General features: G+C 32.9%; 1 protein-coding gene across 1 annotated transcript in view; it reads left to right on the top strand.

Annotated features, from left to right (window-relative positions):
* LOC127736776 (transient receptor potential cation channel subfamily A member 1-like) overlaps positions 1-23,318 on the top strand; it is a 48,966-nt gene that overhangs the window by 12,772 nt on the left and 12,876 nt on the right. The window contains exons 4-18 of the mRNA XM_052247371.1: positions 1,542-1,649; positions 2,429-2,537; positions 3,272-3,369; positions 6,302-6,349; positions 6,524-6,712; positions 7,118-7,318; positions 8,177-8,340; positions 8,734-8,898; positions 9,352-9,466; positions 10,759-10,925; positions 11,724-11,805; positions 12,066-12,140; positions 21,419-21,514; positions 21,924-21,994; positions 22,838-23,009. Coding sequence (XP_052103331.1) covers positions 1,542-1,649; positions 2,429-2,537; positions 3,272-3,369; positions 6,302-6,349; positions 6,524-6,712; positions 7,118-7,318; positions 8,177-8,340; positions 8,734-8,898; positions 9,352-9,466; positions 10,759-10,925; positions 11,724-11,805; positions 12,066-12,140; positions 21,419-21,514; positions 21,924-21,994; positions 22,838-23,009 — 1,860 coding nt within the window. The remainder of the gene's footprint in view (positions 1-1,541; positions 1,650-2,428; positions 2,538-3,271; positions 3,370-6,301; positions 6,350-6,523; positions 6,713-7,117; positions 7,319-8,176; positions 8,341-8,733; positions 8,899-9,351; positions 9,467-10,758; positions 10,926-11,723; positions 11,806-12,065; positions 12,141-21,418; positions 21,515-21,923; positions 21,995-22,837; positions 23,010-23,318) is intronic.

The raw sequence follows: 23,318 nt of genomic DNA, 5'->3' as shown, positions 1-23,318 counted from the left end.
TTTGTTAGACTTTATAGTGATTTACGGACTGCAGACTCATTTTGTCAGTGATAACCTTTCTAGTCCTTACAGTGATTTACGGACCGCAAGCTTATTTTGTCAGTATTTACCTTATGTGAGACATTAAGTGGCTTAAAGACCATAAATCCGTTGGACTACACCTGTAGTTGTTTATAGACAGCTAGCTGCCTTATCAGTGGTTGCTCTCTATCAGACCTTATAGTGGTTTATGGACAGCAAGTTAACCTTGTCAGTGGTTGCTATTTGTCAGACCTTATAGTGGTTTACGGGCAGCAAGTTAACCTTGTCAGTGGTTGCTATTTGTCAGACCTTATAGTGGTTTATGGACCACACGCTATCCGCCTTTTGTTAGACCTAATAGTGATTTATGGACCACACGCTATCGGCCTTTTGTTAGACCTAATAGTGATTTATGAACCACACGTTATCCGCCTTTTGTTAGACTTAATAGTGATTTATGGACCACACGCTAACCGCCTTTTGTTAGACCTAATAGTGATTTATGGACCACACGCTATCGGCCTTTTGTTAGACCTAATAGTGATTTATGAACCACACTTTATCCGCCTTTTGTTAGACTTAATAGGGATTTATGGACCACACGTTATCCGCCTTTTGTTAGACTTAATAGTGATTTATGGACCACACGCTAACCGCCTTTTGTTAGACCTAATAGTGATTTATGGACCACACGCTATCGGCCTTTTGTTAGACCTAATAGGGTTTTATGGACTACACGTTATCCGCCTTTTGTTAGACTTAATAGTGATTTATGGACCACACGCTAACCGCCTTTTGTTAGACTTTTCAGTTACGACCTTCTTACTATTGGTTGCTTTTTGTTCTACCTTTTTAAAATGGATTTTGTCCTTAGAGAAATGTGGTGTTAATAACAGATCTTTGATAGTCTCTGTTACGGTCATTCACAGTTTGTACGACATGGTGCCATTCTCTGTTACGGTCATTCACAGTTTGTACGACATGGTGCCATTCTCTGTTACGGTCATTCACATTTTGTACGACATGGTGCCATTCTCTGTTACGGTCATTCACAGTTTGTACGACATGGTGCCATTCTCTGTTACGGTCATTCACAGTTTGTACGACATGGTGCCATTCTCTGTTACGGTTATTCACAGTTTGTACGACATGGTGCCATTCTCTGTTACGGTTATTCACAGTTTGTACGACATGGTGCCATTCTCTGTTACGGTTATTCACAGTTTGTACGACATGGTGCGACATTGTGCCATTCTCTGTCACGGTTATTCACATTTTGTACGACATGGTGCCATTCTCTGTTACGGTTATTCACAGTTTGTACGACATGGTGCCATTCTCTGTTACGGTTATTCACAGTTTGTACGACTTGCCATTTGAAGCTTGACATACTGTACCTATCTTTTGATGGAGGAACTTGTATCCTGGAGCATTATTAATATATAATACGAAACATTTTTGTAATACCGAATTACACCTTAGAAATGCTATCTTTACGTTGTCAGTTCTTGTTATTTTAGGCTTTATTGAAACATAAAAGTATCAATATAAAACAAGCTGGAGAATCAGGATTTACACCTCTCCATTACTGTGCTGATAAAGACAAAGCGGACTGTGCTAAACTGTTGGTAAGTTAATAGAAAGAGAAAATAAACATTGTAGATTTACACCCCTCCATTACTGTGTTGATAAAGACAGAGCAGACTGTGCTAAACTGTTGGTAAGTTAGTAGAAATAGAAAATAGACATTGTAGATTTACACCTCTCCATTACTGTGTTGTTAAAGACAGAGCAGACTGTGCTAAACTGTTGGTAAGTTAATAAAAATAGAAAATAAACATTGTAGATTTACACCTCTCCATTACTGTGTTGATAAAGACAGAGCAGACCGTGCTAAACTGTTGGTAAGTTGATAGAAAGAGAAAATAGACATTGTAGATTTACACCTTTCCATTACTGTGTTGATAAAGACAGAGCAGACCGTGCTAAACTGTTGGTAAGTTGATAGAAAGAGAAAATAGACATTGTAGATTTACACCATTCCAGTTACTGTGCTGATAAAGACAAAGCGGACTGTGCTAAACTGTTGGTAAGTTAATATAAAGAGAAAATAGACATTGTAGATTTACACCTATAAACAAGCCTCTCCATTGTAAAAAGTCACATTTTGTCCTTAATGTTGATCATAGCATGCCTTCTCTTAGCGTATTCTGTCTTATTGTTAATTTCCCAGCTAGTATATGTTAACTTTAATGCTCTTTTCGGCACGTTTGTAATCAACTGATGAGAAGGCGGTCATATATTAGGTCTGAGAGACTATACTTCATGTTTCCACTCTTTTGAACGTTAATTCTGCCATATGATTAATTCATGCCCTTATAAATGTTTTTTTTTCTATCTTTTTTAGCTTAAACATGGAGCCAAACCATGTATAAAGTGTAACCATGGATACTATCCTATTCATATTGCTGCACGAGCGGCTGCTGCTACGACATTAGATGTTATCATAAAATATGGTATGTAGATTGTTTCATGTATTAATTCATTTACTATATTATCCTGAGCCAGTATGACCGTGATATTATTAAGAATTGAATTCCCCTCTTTGTCATTTTATTGGGGTGTAAAAGTGTTGACCGAAGCACATTTTGTATGGAGCGCGGAAGCGCTGCATTCTGAAAATGTGAGCACGATCAACTCTTTTACAACCATATAGAATTACAAAAAGAAGCATTCAAATCTTATAATTATCATTTAATGCTACAGCCATAAAATAAAGAGTAATATCGAGTCTTTTTCTTGTTTTGCTATGCATTGTTTTAGCATTATCACAGATAGCACGTGCAGTCAAAGCTGTTGCATATGATCTTGGGATGCCTCGCAATTGTGGCAATTCAATCAAAAGTACGGATTTAAACGAAACCTCCATGAATATAATTGTTAGAAATGTAAAACAAAAATTGCAATACACATGCAAGCACAAACAATTGTCACCAGGATGATGTTGTTTTATATTTAAACCCATCTTTATAAATTGACTTAGCCTCACCCTCTTTCTCTCTCCTTTTTAAAAGTATTGTGCTTGTCAACAATGAACCTCTAATTCCTTACATTAGAACTTTATGTATCATTATGGTGTATTTTAAAGTAATAATTTCAACTCCTGAAACGATAAAAATTAATATAAATTAAAAACAGCACGTCGTGTGTTTGAGTGAAGCATATACATTGTACTTCTGTCTAATTACAGTTGAAGCACTTGGTTACACAAGAGCTGAAGTTCTGTCTTTTGAAGACAAGGAAAATAATACAGCCTTACATTCATCTGTCAATAGCGGTTATCCGGAGGTAAATATGATTTGGTTAGGTATATGTCAATAGCGGTTACCCGGAGGTAAATATGATTTGGTTAGGTATCTGTCAATATCGGTTATCCGGAGGTTAATATGATTTGGTTAGGTATCTGTCAATTAACCTGCTATCCGGGGGTTAATATGATTTGGTTACGTATTTGTCAATACCTGTTATCCGGAGGTAAATATGATTTAGTTAGGTATCTGTCAGTAGCGGTTACCCGAAGGTAAATATTGTTTACTTAGGTAGCTGTAAATAGTGGCCATACGTTGTCTAGAGGTTCGGAAAAGAAACAAAAATCTATTGTTCAGTTCTGGGGCTTTGAGGTACATGATCACATATAAGCAGGTCCCGAGGAAATATCCGCCCAGTTCTGGGGTTCTGGGATACATGATCACATATAATCAGGTCCCGAGGAACTATCCACCCAGTTTTAGGGCTCTGAGGGACATGGTCACATATAACCAGGTGGTCCTAAGGAACTATCCACCCAGTTCTGGGGCTCTGATGGACATGGACACATATAAGCAGGCCCTGAGTAACTATCCGCCCAGTTCTGTGGCTCTGAGGGATATGATGACATATAATTAGGTCTATTGTTCAGTTCTAGGGCTCTGAGGGACATGATCACATATAATCAGGTCTATTGTTCAGTTCTAGGGCTCTGAGGGATATGATGACATATAATCAGGTCAATTGTTCAGTTCTAGGGCTCTGAGGGACATGATGACATATAATCAGGTCTAATGTTCAGTTCTAGGGCTCTGAGGGATATGATGACATATAATCAGGTCTATTGTTCAGTTCTGGGGCTCTGAGGGATATGATGACATATAATCAGGTCTATTGTTCAGTTCTAGGGCTCTGAGGGATATGATGACATATAATCAGGTCTATTGTTCAGTTCTAGGGCTCTAAGGGATATGATGGCATATAATCAGGTCTATTGTTCAGTTCTAGGGCTCTGAGGGATATGATGACATATAATCAGGTCTATTGTTCAGTTCTAGGGCTCTGAGGGACATGATGACATATAATCAGGTCTATTGTTCAGTTCTAGGGCTCTGAGGGACATGATGACATATAATCAGGTCTATTGTTCAGTTCTAGGGCTCTGATGGACATGATGACATATAATCAGGTCTATTGTTCAGTTCTAGGGCTCTGAGGGATATGATGACATATAATCAGGTCTATTGTTCAGTTCTAGGGCTCTGAGGGACATGATGACATATAATCAGGTCTATTGTTCAGTTCTAGGGCTCTGAGGGACATGATAACATATAATCAGGTCCTGAGGAACTACCCGCCCAGTTCTAGGGCTCTGAGGGACATGATTACATATATTCAGGTATATTGTTCAGTTCTAGGGCTTTGAGGGACATCATCACATATAATCAGGTCTATTGTTCAGTTCTAGGGCTCTGAGGGACATGATGACATATAATCAGGTCTATTGTTCAGTTCTAGGGCTCTGAGGGACATGATGACATATAATCAGGTCTATTGTTCAGTTTTAGGGATCTGAGGGACATGATCACATATAATCAGGTCTATTGTTCAGTTCTAGGGCTCTGAGGGACATGATGACATATAATCAGGTCTATTGTTCAGTTCTAGGGCTCTGAGGGACATGATCACATATAATCAGGTCTATTGTTCAGTTCTAGGGCTCTGAGGGACATGATGACATATAATCAGGTCTATTGTTCAGTTCTAGGGCTCTGAGGGACATGATGACATATAATCAGGTCTATTGTTTAGTTCTAGGGCTCTGAGGGACAGTCTATTTTTCAGTTCTAGGGCTCTGAGGGACATGATCACATATAATCAGGTCCTGAGGAACTACCCGCCCAGTTCTGTGGCTCTGAGGGACATGATGACATAAAATCAGGTCTATTGTTCAGTTCTAGGGCTCTGAGGGACATGATCACATATAATCAGGTCCTGAGGAACTACCCGCCCAGTTCTGTGGCTCTGAGGGACATGATCACATATAATCAGGTCTATTGTTCAGTTCTAGGGCTCTGAGGGACATGATCACATATAATCAGGTCCACGGGAACTACCCGCCCAGTAGTCAATTCTTCTGTAATGATATGATTTAAATCACACATTTTTATAATTGTGAATTTTCTTTGATAAATTAACGTGATTGAATTGAAGATAAGGATGCCGATCTCTCAGATAAAGGTGTCATTAGTTCTTGGTTTCTCCGTTTTGTTAGCTAATGTTACAACCCTCAGATAAGTTGACCTTAGTTCTTGGCTGTTCCCTTGGGTTAGCTAAGGTAAGAACTGTCTCCGACAAAGCTTTGCTTATGTCTTGACTGTTTCGTTTAATTAGCTAAGGTTAAAACTCTCTCAGACAAGTCGGACACAAGGTCTTCGCTGTTCTTGGTTGGTCAGTTTTAAATTTCCTGTGTTGCGTTTTCTTTTTTCGTCGCTTAACAGTTTGGCATGGTCAGTGTTTTTCGACCTTTTGGTTTTTGATTGCATCCTCAATTTTTCTGCCCATTGTTTTACAATAAAATTTGGTTTATTAATCATGTATTTGTATTAAAACTTATGGTTACAACTCCGACAGGCAAAGCTGGCACTAGACGTATATAACTATTCTGTTCAAGTTCTGTTGGTGTTTATATGCTATCAAACATTTCATATAGGTGGCCTTCCAAAGGTTTGAACCCGAGCGTATTGGAAGAAGGTTTTTTCAACAACGTATGTCGTGCGCATACAATTGGAATGGTATATGTTTATAGTGTATAAATTCATATTCTCGTACAATTAAACCATGTATATATAGAATGAACTGATGAATTACACCGGCGGGCTGAGACGCTGTTTTGAATATTTCATAAAAAAATCATTAAAGAACTACATCATGTCAATAGCATATTTCTGTGAAGATATTATTTTATTTGTAGGCTGTGAGAGTATGTTTGAATGCAGGCGCACCAGTAGATGCACAGCAAGTATGTATAAATTAGTCTTAATACTTTTGCAGTCTGTCAAATAACGATATCTTTGTAAGTGAATATGAAAAACACTTGAGAAAAAAGAAAGACTTATAATGCGTATGAAAATCAGCTTATAAGAATGACACGCAGTATACTACATCACTTGTTTATTTTAATGTTTTATTTAAGGAAGACAAGTCAACGCCGTTACACTTTGCCTGCGCTCAAGGAGGTTTGGAAATGATCAAGATTATGTATGAAATACAGGAAAGTAAATTTTTATCAGCAATGAATACAACAGACATCCTGAAAATGACACCTCTCCATCGGGCTGCTTTGTTTAATCACGTGGGTGTTGTTGAATACCTATTGGACAAGGTACAAACTATTCTTAATCCTTATTACTTTTAACATTTGATTGCATGTGAGTTAAATGACTTTCTTAGTAAATTTGAATGCAACAATGCGGATTTTTTTCTGTTCTGCTGATCAACTGGCTATTTTTGTTATAAACTGTACTTACAATTGAGTCTTGCACAAATCTTTTTTTTTACCTATTTGTAATCATACTTATAGGAATTTATAGACATTTTAGTTCTTATTTGCTAAGTTGATCTTGTATGTCTCTTCATAGTTGAACAGTGTTATCCTGGCCAAGATCTTAAATCCATGAACCCTTGGTGCATGGTGTTTCATGGAAGGTCGTCAAGGACAACGAGTTTGTTAATCTAGAAACAAGATTGTTTCGGTACCTTGCATTTCTAATTATCGTCGTTGTTTTAGGGAGCTGATATCAATGCTCTAGATGTTAATGACAGGACTCCATTGTTTGTTGCTGCCTCAAAAAGTGCCTGGAGTACTGTGAACTTGTTGATTAAGAGAGGAGCTAACATAGCACTAAAGGACGAAAAGAGTAGAAACTTCTTACACGTCATTATAAAAGGAGGAGGAAGTCTCAATATGTTTGAAGACGATGTTTTCAAAGTAAGCCAAAAACTGAAATATTAATTGTTTCCCATTTATTCTGAGTAAATATCTAGATATTACGAAGAATCATTTGTATTGAAAAACCTTTGCAAAACTTAAACTGTGGTAATGATTCGCTTAGATTCACTGAAAATCCGACTTTTATTTGTAAAATGTAGGTAAAGACCAAGTTTTTGATATTTTTAAACTTGTAAATTGTCAAAACGCATACATTTCTTCTCAAATATAAAAACAACTTAACATTCCAAGCAGTACATAAATATTTGTCAGAAAGGTAAAAAATACTTAATACCCCACAATTAAGAAGGCCTGCCAAATTTCTACCTTCTACTCATTCAAACCATTTAAAGTAAAATCACAAGATGGCATCAACATTGTTTTATTTTGGCATTGATATTGAATATAAATATTATAGATCAATTTAACAATTTTTTAATGCATTCACATCTTTGAAGGAAACTGAAATTTCGTTTATCTATAAAATGAATGTATCATCGTTACACGACAGAAGGAAATATATACACCATAAAAGCAAACTTGTTATCTTATTGGTTGTGAATTGGAGTTTACATGCATAGGAATACCTATTCTCTAGTCTTGAGCTATGAAATACTTTTATTATAAAAAAAGAGATGTGGTATGATTGCCAATGAGACAACTATCCACCAAAGTTCAAATAAAGTGGATGTAAGCAAATATAGGCAACCGTACGGCCTTCAACAATGACAAAAACCCGTATAGTCGGCTATAAAAGGCCCCGAGAAAACTAACGGCCTAATTTATAACAAAACAATTTACAAAAAACAAATATTATTCTTTCTTACAACAAGCAAACTTATATTTGACTTATTTCAGAACGTGAAGAATCTCCTGAACGAGACTGATAACATTGGTTGTACACCCCTTCATTATGCCACACGTGAGGGACAACTGAATGCTATTGACACCTTGATGAGTATGGGAGCACTATTAAACCTCAAAAATAAACAGAAGCAATCACCTCTCCACTTTGCAGCAAGGTAAATCATATCTAATACTTCTTTTTATACTTCATATCAGGCATAAACATTGAACACAATACATTTTTATTACCTTGTGCAAGTTGTTGGAAATTTACAAATATCTGAAAATTGTTTCAAATGTTTAACACTGAGTCATCAAAATGCTCTTTATTTACAGTGATGTTATTTCATACTTTTTGTAATCTTTTTTTCTTGCCCGGCTATGCCTACACTTTTTGTTCTTTTTCGGTTTTAACAGCTCTTCAATTATTAGATAAGTTAATATTTTTTTATTTTTAAATATTTTTGCCTCGAGCATCACTGTTGACACAATGCGCATCTGGTGCATACAAATTGGTACTTGCATCTCTAGAGGTTTTTTATATTCTATTTATATCCTTTTGGTTTCAGATATGGACGTTATAATACATGTAAACGTCTTCTGAACAGTAAAGAAGGTCCAGGGATTATCAATGAGGTGGATGAAGATGGACTTACAGCACTGCATCATGCCGCTAAAAATGGACATGTTAAAATAATTACACTACTGATGCAGAGAGGAGCATATGTTACTAAGTATGTTTAGACGGATTAACTAAAATGAGTGGAACAAAACTTGTTAATTTGCAATAATTGAATCAATAAACATAAATCGTAAAACTTCTAAATGAAATTATGCAATACATTTATTATTACAATTGATAGTCATTTTTTCTGGTTAAAGAGTAAAATATGTTCATGGTCAAAATAAAAGTCATAAGATAAGGTTTAAAATTTTCTTCTACTATAACAGTTTTACTAAGTAAATGATGAGATTTAAAAATCTATAAACAAATATTTTTGTAACCTCCAAATTTGAACTTATCAATCTGTAAGAAAAGTATAGATTAGTTTTAAAGAACATAGTCTAATGTACGACTGGGTCTGTTGTAAATAGGTACTTTGATATGATATAATGAGCTCTACAACTTATTGTCAAGGAAAAATTAAAACGTATTATAAAATAATAATTAACCCTTCCTTTGATAGGGATCATGAAGGTAACACACCTCTACACATGGCTGTCATACATGGCTACACCAGAAGTATGAGATGTATTCTGAATGTCCATGGTAACCTAATGGATTCTCAAAACAATGCTGGGGTAAGATGTATTTGTAATGATAAGGATACTTACCAATATGATAACTACAACAATTAGTCATCAGACCCATAGACTAGGATGTAAACAATTTCAGGTCACCGTACGGCCTTCGACAACAATGAACAAAACTCTTCTTGTTATGTCTGTCGGGATTACATTTGACAATAAAATATGAAAATAATGGACATCATACATGGATTGTCATTTTAACGGTAGTCAGAACAAAACTCTACAATGCTTTAGACATTACATGAATATGGGTTACGATAGTAAAAGTATCGACAACAGCGACATACCTTATTGTAACAACATCCCAGGAACACCTGCATATGGAGTATATATCTCCCAATTGTCACTATATTCCAGGGCTTGCATTTCCTATCATAATTTCTTTGAAAGTAAGTTGCTGCTAACAAGGAAGTTATTGAACCAAATGAGTTCAGAAAAGTTTACGGACGTTATCACGAGCTAGTTGATCGTCATGGAATGTCTGTTTCAGGGATGACGACGTACATGCTCCAATTGTCGTAACTACAATCCCGTCCTCTTTTTCTCGAATGTGACCTATCGAATAAGACTTATATACTTACATGAGCAACACGACGGTTGCCACTTTTGGAGTAGAATCTGCTTATCCTTCCGGAGCATCTGAGATAACCCCTGTTTTGGTGGTATTCGCGTTGCTCAGTCTTTAGTTTTCTATGTGTTGTGTACTGTTGTTTGTCTTTTCGTCGTTTTTTTCGTTTTTAGCTGTTTGTTTGTTTTCGACTTTATGAGATTGAATATCCCTTGGTATCTTTGACCTCTCTTTTATATACTTAAGTTAAGTAGCTGACATATAATACATGTGTAATGTTAAGTTTTGGTGATGTCAGTTTGTCTTTGACTCATACATTTTAATATCCCTTTATAATATTCCTTCTCTCCTTTAATTGAGAATAATTTTAGTTAATGGGCGATAATCCAATTTGAACCAATTCCTACTGTTCATATCAAATACAATAAACGTGTAATACATGTACTTACATTATGTATACGTTGCTTTGCTTGTATATTTGTCCATCAAATATGAAGCTCTCATCCAATTATTACAATGAAATTATATATCTTATTATTGGTGATCATGATTGTTAGTCCTGCTTTGTTCTTTTGCATAATACTTCTTCATATATACATATATTTAATGTGGACTAACACATACATATTTCTTGTAAAATAAAAGCGGAAGATATCAAAGAATCAACATAAATATTGTTTTAAATTGTGTCTGAATATGTGGAATATCTTTATAGAATACAGCTTTGCATGTAGCGTCTCAAGTTGGACAAGTACAGGCAGTGACACTTCTATTGAGCGCTGACGCTAAGATTGTGCTGAATGAAAATGGGGGAACATTTTTTGATCTGGCGATTGACAACAAACACACAGACGTTGCAACTGCTGTAGTAAAACATAACAGGTAAACATGTTTAATTAAATTTCAGGTGAATATATGTAACAGTATTAAATACAGCTCATACCACATTTTCTTATTTTTAGATTGTTTTTATACCATGTCTTATTTTATACATAATTTATTATTTAGGAATGAGAAAACAGGATTACATTTGACCGTCTGGCCGTATTTCCGTTCGTCCGTCCAGAGCTCACTGATATTTGGCAGCAAGCTTTATCTGAGATGAGTTTTCAGATAAATAGATAATCAACTTCCTGTTTATCGAATACTTATATATATTCTTACATATAACGGCAATCTTGTATACCGAAAATGCTGTTATATGAATGAAAACATAAATCCATATAAGACGGTAGTACATGGTAGTAATGTCGACACAAAATGCTGCAACTTTTAAATAATGCTGTTATAAAACTTAGGTAATCATTTGAAATTCAGGAATGTATCTCTCTCATGCTTAGCTCGGATTCCATGTCATAGTTTGGCTGTACTTTTGGTCCTTTTGGTTTTATCTACTCTAAAACATTTGTTTTTTGTAACGTAGAAGTTTTCTGTTTTGCCAATCGATATTTACATTTTTTTTAATAAGTGAGTAAGTAAAAGCGAGGTTACAGTAAATGATCATTAAACAGCTACCCATTATAGCAAAAAAGAGTTATCACATTTAGGACACTGTGATCTACAGAGGATATATTTGACCTGGCTATTCACAAATGATCTTGACTTTATTTTCTGCAGTACTTAATATTATAAATAGTTAACTATGTCTTATATCTACATCTTGATTAAATCTATTAACAGGTGGATTGAAGTATTGCACACATGTTCAGATGCAGGTTGTGGTATGAGCCGTTTGATAGAGCATTTGCCAGAAGTTGGCATGGTATGTTTCTGAAATATTACAACGGAAATATTAACAGTTAAAATTAATTTCTCACACACAAATATTGAAATTTTCTTAACAATACAACAATGATTACTTAACTATAAAAGCTTTTAACGTAGAATGTCCTTTCATAAATTGAAAAATTTTAATTTTCAGAAGTTACATAATGAGTAAAATAACAAATGAAAAATAACATAATAAAAACATTGTATCAAAAGAAATAGTTGAAAGTAAATACACAAAGACTTTTATTTTAGGTTGTGTTGGACAACTGTCAAAAAATATCCAAAAGAAATGAAAAACCGGAAGGTTGTAAAGTCAGAAATTCATATGTAAGTGTTTACTTATACACAAGATACTAGTACTTTGATATAAAGTCAATTGAAGTAAAAGTGTGAATAATTAAGAATCCCTTATGGAAAAATAAGGCTTCTTGCAAATATTTGCGGCAATATTGCTGCAAATATTCATTTTTCGTATGCAAATTAGTTTTCTTGCAAACAGTTGCTGCAACATTGCTGCAACAAATTGCTGCAATATTGCGGCAAATGTTTGCAGGAAAGTAGCTGTGATTGTTGCAGCAATATTGCGGCAAATTATTAGCTGCAATTGTTGCAGCAATATTGCAGGAAAATTAATTTCTTGCAATATTGCAGCAACATTGCAGCAAATCTTTCAACAGTTTCAGTTGAAAAAATTAGGAATTGAAAACTAAGCATTCAAAAAAATATGATTTAATAATAAAACAATTTTTTTCTGTCCTCTATAGGTTGTCTTGTTACATCTGTGTATCTTTTAGTTTCTTTTGCCATTGTAATCACTGTAAAGTTGAATTTACTGATTTCAAATACTGCAAAATAAAAGTTGAAGAATTTAGCATATAAAAAGAATACCTTACATTAGAAAGATAAAAATTACTACTATATATTGTAAATTCTGGACTTGTAAAATGAAAATAACACTGTATAAAAAGATCTATAGAGCAATTATTTCTCCTGTGTTTGTTACACTTGAAGGGTCAAATTGTCTAAAAGTTGTCAAGTCCTTCTAGAAATTGCATGTTTTTCAAATTTATGGATCTGCAACTGATATGTATAACTGTAGATACATTTAACCTCATGCCAGTACTAGGTTGTTATTGCTTTTTTTAATATTTGTTTTTCATTGAACTATAACATAATTGGTCTTGTCCGTTTTTTATTTTTTTATTTTGGTGTTTAGTTGTGTATATAAAAGCTATATTTTATTGTCATTTGTTGATAGATGTCTTATTGGCAGTCAAACCACAGATCTCTAATTTAATACCAAACTGCTTTTATTAGAAGATAATTTGCTGTTTAAATTTATAAGTAATACTTTCTAAAACATATTGTCTTAAAAAGATTAAAAAAAATATCTCCTCATGTCTTACACAATTTTAATAATATTCATGAGCATAAATCTATTATCTAATATTTTTCTTGACTCTATAAACTTAAGAAAACACTTTAAATATCACTATTTTCAACTATAAGAGCATGCTCTTATTCAAAATGGTGGACATTCTAATCCATTGTACTTACCAAAAGATGTTATCCAAAATATGTGTTAACACCAATCTTCCTAAATCCAAGAGTCATGTCATCAGAAGACATCATCTGCACTATCCAATGTCAATAGAATTAATTGGAACTTTTGGCTCAAAATCCATTGTAAAATTCATATTTTGTTCATGATAGAAGACATCTTTGTTTGTTGTGTGCAAGCATGTTCATGTCCAGTTCAAATTTTGAATTTTTGAGGTTGTTTAGGGTATTGTGACAGTGTGATCCCTTTGAAATTTGCCCCTTATAATAAATATTAATTGCCTAAATGTTGAATATTTGATATATATTATAATAAAAAAAATATCTATATTTATTGTTTATTTTTTTTATCTTTGATGTTATAAGTTATAATGGAAATATTTATAAAAAAAATGTTCTACCCTTAATTTGGCCTCAAACTCTGTGTACATTAATTTATAACACTTCCTGTCTTTGCCACTACACAGAGATAAATGAAAACAGATGACACATTACATTTCTATCACCAGCTCATATTACTAAATGAGATGAGAAAGAGGGCATGCAAATAATTTGAGTATACATAATTGAATAAGATACTAGAAATTAAACAAAATGCAACTTGCAAGGCTATAAAAATATGGTTCACAGAAAAATATCACAAAAAAGTGACAAAAAGGCATATATATAGAACAAAAATTGATATGTATCAATTATTTAGATTAAACTTGTTGAAATTTATAAATACCAAAGTATTCTTGAAATTCTTTCTTGTTATAAGATATCATAAATGTGATGTGCAGTTTAGGAATTGTTTATAAGCATTGTTATTTGAAGATTTTTTTTAAATAATTCAAATATCCTGATATTTCTGAGTAACATGAAGTATGACGATAAAATATTTAGATAATTAGAAGTATTCATAACCAAATATTCAAAGAAACATGTCGTGTAATGAACCTCAAATCTTAAAAAAACTAATAGTACATGTATGTAATATTTTAATATGCTTGAAATATTGGTGCAAACTATCATGTCTAAAACTTTTAAAGAAACGTTTCTTGCAAAGTTGTTGCAAATAGTTATTCCTTAAACAATAAAAGAAAAGATTCCTGCAACTTTCTAGCAAACAAACTTGCTGCAATTTTCTTTCAAACAAATTTTGTTGCAGTAACATTGCGAGAATGTTGCAGGTAGCTGCAACAACCTGCAACTTTCTTGCAAACACTTCTTGCAAACAAATGTTTTGCCGCAATATTGCAGCAATATTGTTGCAATATTGCAGCAAACTTTTCATTTCTGTAAGGGATGTTTGTAACACTTTTATTATGAAAACTTTATCAAAAATTAAACCAATCATATGAGCTACAGCTGCAAAATGGGAGCCTACAGTTAATTGGCAGTGCTCATGAACAACCATTCAACTTGAAATTAACGCTTGTTACCAGCAAAATTTAGTCAATGCAACTTATTATTTTTTTAACTATATAGTAATACTTAAACTAGGTTTTAACTCCCAAAAGCAAATTTGACCTTATCCGTGACGGTCATTGCGTCATTCCGCAACAAACAGTTATATGGAATTTATTTTCTAAACGCCTTCACAAGGGTTAAAGTTCCATTTATTTACCCTTCCCTAGATCTTCCATCAATTTCTTCATTTTCCATCAACACTTGATGGACAATTAATGGAAAGTTGATGGTACTTGATTGAATTCCATCCTAAACCAAAAAAATCCATCAAAGGATGATGGAAATTAGGAATTTTATTTCCATCTGCATTCTTTTGATGGAAAATTTGATGGCATCTTGAACCCCTTATGGAAAATTGGATGGCATTTTTACCCTCTGATGGAAAATATGATGGCATTTATTCCACCTGATGGAAAATAGGATGGAAATGAAGGAAGTTTGATGGAAATTGGACTTAAACATTTTCTTTGATGGAAAGTGAGATGGAATTTGGACTTAGAATATTTTGTTGATGGAAAGTGTGATGGTATTTAAACTCTGTCATTTTGCTTGATGGAAAAAAACTTAGAAAATTTCAGCATAAGTGTGTCTGAAAATTTAACATCCCTTACTGAGGTAAAAAGTTTTCTATTATATTGGAGCAAACAAATTTGTTTACAAGAAGTACTAGCAAGAAAGTTACATGTTGTTGCAGCTGTAACTTGTAACATAATCTCTCAATCTTACTGAAATAATATTTGTTCGTAAGAAAGTTGCAGTATTTTTCTGCAATGTTGCAAGAAAGAGTTTGTTTGCTAGAAAGTTGCAACAAACAATTTCCTAAACTGTGCAATACCTTGTATATATCTTGTAACAGGAAAGGATTTCAAGAATACTTTGGTTTTTATTTCAACCAGTGTAAACTTATTAAATGTGACATATTATTTTTTGTTAAAATTACTTTTTGTCACTATTTATATGACTATTCTGTAACCAATACTTTTATTTTTACATTTTCCATCAAATGATGCATACACCCTTTGCAGAAATAAATCCTAACAACTTTTATAATATCTCAAGATTATCCTGGGATATCCTGAAAATATCCTGTTAGGCTATAAGTCCTTTTTTTTAGGAAAAAACTTAATGGGAGAATTCCAGAAAATGTCAGGACTTTCAAATCAAGCAGCTTAAAACTGGGGGAATTCTCAGGATATCTCAAGACTTTCAAAAATCATATTATATAAACCAGAATATATCAGGACTTTTTGATCATCATTCATCCAACTTTCAGGACATTTACAAATTCTATCTGAATGGAAAAAAAAAGGCCTGAATGATTCCTGGTATTGGGACTTAAGAAAAAATATAATCTGTATTACAAATTCAACCAAATAAAAAAGAAAATCTTTGGGACTGAAATTAACTATTGTTTGTTAAATATATATATATTCACATTCACATGAAGATACAGTGTTCTAGCCAGGATTTAAAAAGGGCAGGGTGCTCTAGTCAGAAAAATGACAATTTTATTCGTAAAATGTCCTTGAAAAAAGGGCAATTAAACTAAAATAAAACTCAGGCACTAAGGTAAAATCAAGTTTCAGTTGAAGGGGAGTAATAAAATTCAATACTTTTGGCACAATTTTTTATGTTTAGCTTTAAAAATCTCGGGTCATTAATAGTGACTAATAACACGTTCACACTGCAGCTGAATTTAATTATTTAGTGGCTTATGAGTTTCATATAGGTTAACCTGTTAGTTACTCATCTTTAAGATCTTATGCAACCTTACAGTAAAGCAATTTGAATTATTATTTTAATGCACTTGATAGAGCAATGAATGGAGGTGAAGATGAAAAAAACAATTTTCAAAATATTTATATTCTAAGTGTTTTCAAGATAAAAATAATTAAAAGAAATATTCTAATATGCATTTGCATTCAATTTGTTTTATATTTATTTAATTACGAAAAAAAAACCCATAAATAAACGGAATATATTGTGAAAAGGTGATAAAAAAAGGGAAGTAACTCATTTTTTTTTTGGCAAACGTTTTTTGAAATAGACAAATTGTTTTTGACATAAAGCAAAGATAATTGGTGTTTAATTAACAATGTGTTTGACACCAAAGCTGTCAGGTGAAGCCATGTACTTAATGGGTCACTTAATTTTACAGTTTACACAGCTAGCTGAACTTCCTGTTCATGGAAGAATTACGAATTTCAGTTTGACCGTATTTCAAAGTAAGAAAAATGCCGAGATTTTCGCGATATAAACGACAAGGAACTCGAGAAACGCCAACCGCTGTTTTGCCAGACAAGCTGGGGCGTTTCTGATTTTCTCCCAAGTTCACATAAGTGCGTTTCTATTAATTATCAGATCAATGATCGACATCGTGAAACATTGGTTTCTCAACTTGTGTAAAATGTAAACAAATCATGACCACGTGTTTTTTGTAATTGTACTGAACAGTTCGACCCTAGAAAATACCGTTCTAGATAATGCGGCCAATAGTTCATCCGCATGCACCCTGTGCCGAATAAATTAACGTTGTATTTTTCTTTTATTTAAAACTGGCCAGTTGTAATATTTTTATGCGACACCCTTGATCTATTTTCATAATACCGGTACGGGAACGGATCAACTTTTGGTCGATATAATATGGGGCGAGATTGTCACTTCGACGTTAGCGCACTTGAGAAACACGTCATCAAAATGTGATTACGCTGATATGGAGATCAAACTTGAAAATCCGATGCTGGAAAATCCGATGCAGATGTTTTCAGATAAGTGCATTAGAAATTTAATTCAACATGTGTATATTATGATTATAAATTATAATTCATTGAAGAACTATGATTTTTTTTATTGTTTTTATTTGAGCAAATCAACATCAGAAAGTCTGAAATCATAAACTGAAAATTATATTTATTTTGAACATGAGTTTTTGACCATGAATAATCTTGTTGTCACATAACAGGCATAACTGGTAGACATGTAAAAAAATATTGAGTTGTGTGAATGGTTATTTGGTGAAAATAATAAGTCGCCGGTTTTTAATCTTCAGGGGATAAAAAAGGGGGAGGGTAATTAATTTGATTCCAAATGGCTTCCAATGTACTGTATAAACATGCAATAATATTTCTATTGAATTTATTGCTTCAAAACGTCTTGAACAATTGATTCTTTGTGGATTTTTTTTTTACTTTTAGGGGATTTAATGATATTAAAATGGAGCTGCCAATTTTGATAGTAAACAGATTGCATGCAGATTCCAGTTACCTTTTAATACTCAGCAATACTAGTTGGAAGTACAGAGACAGCAAATTTAATTACAGAAAGGAGACGAACTTAACATGTATCCTTTATATCGGATTTTCATTAAGCCTAAATTAATGTATTGTTTGTTTCCCCAATCCGACACCGCCAAGCCAGGTGTGGGTAGGTAGGTAGGGAAATAATTTTATTTTTTCCAAAAAGCTGGAACAATATTGGTCGATCTGGCAAGCCTGAAAAATGGAACTGAATAAGATAATATTTGACTTAGTTTTGACAATAAAATTTTATGAGTCGGACCCCTTTTTGCAGGGTCGGTAGGGATTGGGGAAACAGACAATATTTTATTTTAGGCCTAATATAATATTTGAAACTGAACAGCGAGCATCGTTAAGCCATGGTGAACAATGTGTATCTAAATACAATTATTGAATTAAGAAATGCTTTAGGGTATTAGTGAACATGAGGAGGAGGGGGTGGGGTTGGGAACCATTTTGATAATTTTGGTAATTTAACAATCTAAGTAGCCATTAAAAATGGCCAACAAGTTTGCTAGTACTAGTAGTAGTAAGTACTAGTATCTAATTTTGATTGGAATTTAAGGATCTGACATTAAAATAAATACAAGTCAATTTTTTTTAATGGGAACTTGACAGCCATTTAAATAAATTATTAAACACAGTTATCGGGAAGGACGTCCGCCTTGCGCCAATTGCCCTTTTCGACCAGAAATTGTGCATAGAGTGACAAATATAAGCGCCCACGTGGCGCACGATATTTTCCACTCCATTATGAAACATTTGATATCGTAAAATGGATTTCCGATTGTGTTTCGTGTCGCCATGTGTATGTACAAAACTGTGTAGTGTTACCGCCAATGATAGGAGCACCGCCTATATATATTTTTGGGACATCTCGGGTGTAAACATATTTTGGATTATATCTTTTGGTAAGTACAATGTATTAGAACTTCCACAATTTTGAATATATGTGCATGCTCTTTTAGTTCAAAGTAGTGACATTTAAAGTGTTTTATTAACTTTTAAGAGTCAAGAAAAAAAGAAGTTCATAGATTTATAAAAAGTATTAATAAAGAAGATGTGGTATGCTTGCCAATGAGACAACTCTCCACAAGAGACCAAATGACACAAAAAATATGCATATACATATCATAAAATTTTGTAGGACATGAGTCATATTTTGTATCATTTTAAAACATTATTTGTTTTATAAAATAGTACTTCTGAAAAAGTAATTTTGCTATAAAATTAGAGATCTGTGGTGTGACTGACAATATGACTTTTATATATCCACAAATGGTAAAATAATATATCTTTTTATATACATGTATAGTATATACACTACCCACCAAAAGTATGATATAAAACATGGGCAAGACCCATTATGTTATAGTACAATGATTATGAAAAACAAATATTAAACAAAAAAGAAAGGACAACCTCTTTATTTCTAGGGACAGTCACTTATTATAATGATGATAATTTAGTACTGACATGAGGTTTAATGTATTGTACAGTTATATATCAGCTGCTAAACCAGGGTGGTGGTGGTTGCAATTAAGTCAACATTAGGAGTAAGACTTATAAAACTTCTATTTAATAAGTTATGTAGCTCTAAAGCTCAGAAAGGGGGAGCCCACTTTCCTAAATCCACCTCTGAATATCAAATTTCTAGAAGGATTTGACACTCTTAGAAATTGACCCTGCAAGTGACACATTAATACAAATCTTTTCAAAAAGTGTTATTTTCATTTGATAATTTCAGAATTGACAACAAATGTAACTAACTAACTTTATATCAGTACAATGTTAACTTATTCTTTTATATGCTAGATTCTTTTACTTTTATTTTGCAGAATTTGCCATCAACTAATTCAACTTTAAGGACAGCGAGTTCAATGGGACACTGAACGAAAAGAAACACACATGTAACAGGACTACCTATAGACGACAGAGAACAAATATTGTTTTATTAAATCACAGAAAATGCCATAAATGGAAAGATTTTCTAAAGACATTCTCCTTACTCATCCATCAAATTCCATCTGATGGTCAATTCTCCATCAAGTTTCCATGCATTTTACATGTAATGGAAATATTCCATTGGTTTTCCGTCTGATAGCAAAGTTACCATCAGTTTTCCATCAGATGGCAAAAATACCATCAATTATCCATCAGATGGCAAAAATACCATCAGATGGAAATTATGCCATCAATTTTCCATCATCATGAACACAAATTCCATCAAACCTTTTCCATCAACCATTTTCCAGCATTGATGGAAAGTTGATGGAAAGTTGTTCCAATACTCCATCAACATGATGGAATGTGATGGCATTTTTTCCATCACAAAATTCCATCATGTTTGATGGAAAATCTAGGGAAGGGTATAATGGCACCCCAACATACTAAAAGAACACAATAATGTATTACAGTTTATTCCGTGGGGGTGCCATATGGAACTCTTTCTATATTGAGCTAATTTTTAGTATGCGTGTCTACTATGATGAGTTACATTTGGTTCCGCATCATTGATTTTGCGGAAATTACGGTCTTTGGACTTTTAAAAATTTTGTGAAAATAGCAGTTATATGGACTTTTTTCTAAACGCTTTCACATATTTAGCTGATTTTTAGTATGTGAGTCTACTATGATGAGTTACAGATTTGTGCCTATCTTACGGGCTTTGGTCTGAAAATTTCGTAAAAACAGTTAAAGGACTTTCATTCTCAAATTTCCACTCCTAAAGATGGCTTTTTATGCGAGCGAGGCCATTCGTGTCGTTCCGACACATCTAGTTTAGTCTCTAATTCACCTGACGAAGGTTCGTTGAGAGTAGGCGTCGTGTACACTGAACATGGTTATATTCTATCATATTAGAATCACCGTCCTTTCTAAAGTGAAATGCTACTTCTATATTTCCAAATATATCTTAAATAATGTCATCACTTTTACAAAATAGTCAAATGTTATAGTGATTCGTTTTAACAACTGCAATCTATATACATCAATCCTTTGACTTTTTGTCTACTGAACTCATGTATCCATGACTTCTTTCTTAAGGTTTTTAGGTAGAAATATCAAAATCTCATATAAATAAAAACACTTTACAAAGAGAGTATAAACTAGCTTTAGTTTTACTCTAATATATTTTCCTACTGAAAATTGAAATCTGGAAATTGGTGGTTATTTTTTTTTCAATATTGTTTTAGCAAATCATATTCATATATAGGTTTAATTAATCCGTTTTCTTTTTCAGCATTCATAAAAATCGATTAATGAGTATTTTAGAATATGCTGTTATTTTGTTTTCAGATTGACTATGATTTCCAATTTCTGCAGTGTCCATATACTTATACCAAAACAAAAGAAAATACAGGAGAAGAAATTCAGCCAATGTATGCATTGAATGTAGGTATTTCTTTTACTTAATGAATACCATTTGTGCTTTCCACTAATTTTCAGTACTTTTAATTGTAAGTTTATACATGTATTTTCTCATTCCTAGTATATTTTTAGAGAAAACAATGTTTAAATCCTTTAAGTTTACACTCTGTAGGATAGTTGTTTCTATGGCTATCATACAACATCTCTTCATTTTGACCTGTTTACAAGCAGAATATAATATCACCCCTGAAATATCTAGTTGTCTTGTTAATTGATTTTTGCTCTGATAAAAACTGCGGTGATATAGATATTGTTTCAGATGACAATTGCAAAAAGAAAAACTATGTACTAAAATTATTGTATTCCTGGTGAGGTTTGATTAGCTTGAATGTTTTGAACATCTATATTTATATGTTTTTATTTGATTTTTCAGCTCATGGTGAAGTTTGGTAGAGTTGAGTTATTATCTCATCCCGTTTGTAAAGCCTATCTATCCATGAAATGGTACTATTTTAGTTTGAACATTTTCTATGCGTATATCAACCATACATTTGAAATAATCTTGAACAAATTCCTAACCAAACCACTGGTTGCAATGATGTTAAAAGAAGTAAATACCAAAAAAAAAAAAAACAAGAAATGGTAAATAACACAACCACTAAAAATGTAAGTACTAAAGAAAAACAAAACAAAAAGTCAAACATCAAAACGATTTAAAAGACAGGAAATGAAAACCCAATATTTAGATCTTGTCTACCTTGCAAAGTTAATTTACATAACGTTAAAAAAAAACCAGACCACACAAGGAACCAGTTACGACTGGTTTAGAACTTCATTTCAATTTGAGTTCATGTTAATTCCCCAAGGTGAACACTGTTTTTGTTTTAAGAAGGGTGCCGTTAGTCTATGTAATACCCGTAGGTGAACAAGTGTGGTCTGGTTATAAAATAAAGATTGTACTAAAAACATTTCTTATTTTTTTTTAATTATTTGTTAAAGATATAACTATTTAATTAAAAGTTTTATGGCAGTTATGTGTTTTATAAATGATTTTTAAGACATTATTGCCAATATAATGGAATTCAATGCGACTGTCATACAAGTGAGAGGTTTAGCTAGCTATAAATTCAGGTTTAAACCACCATTTTCTACATAAGGAAATGTCTGTACCAAGTCAGGGATATGACAGTTGTTTTTCATTCGTTTGATGTTTTTGAGCTTTTGATTTCGCCATTTTATAAAGGACTTTCCATTTTGAATTTCCCTTGGAGTCCTGTATTTTTGTTATTTTATTTTTCATCTGGTCATCTAATTGATACTTATTGCAAATGCTATTTCCTTTTTCAGGCTAGCCTATGGAGTTTGGCTGTATTCTATCAACTTTATTTTGTACATTGTTTTTCTTGTAATGTTGACATATATGGTAACATTACCATGTTTTAACAACTATTCACCCAACAGTACCAATACTACCAACTATACTTTAAAGAAAGGTGTTCATTCTTACACCTGTCACCAGGTAATATAACTAAATTTGAATGATTTTTATGGATAAAATAAATACTATAATACGACAATTACAATGGTTCAAACGGAATATGAATTAAACAAAATGTACGATTTACACCAATTAGACAAGTATTTAACAATTCAAATAAAATTGCACTCCTCAAAAACAGAAAAGACAGAAAAGACGAAGTATTGAACACAATCAAAAAGATACCAGTGAATACTTCATATTTTTATTTTTCTGTTAACATACGTTACATTTATTTTTGTGGCTTCATAATATACCACATATTTAATGACTGGTATTAAATGACTCATA

This window comes from Mytilus californianus, unplaced genomic scaffold (assembly GCF_021869535.1).
Source record: "Mytilus californianus isolate M0D057914Y unplaced genomic scaffold, xbMytCali1.0.p SCAF_1, whole genome shotgun sequence".
In the NCBI taxonomy this organism is placed as follows: domain Eukaryota; kingdom Metazoa; phylum Mollusca; class Bivalvia; order Mytilida; family Mytilidae; genus Mytilus; species Mytilus californianus.
Note: the sequence above shows the minus strand (reverse complement) of the source record. Positions and strands in the feature narration are given on the sequence as shown.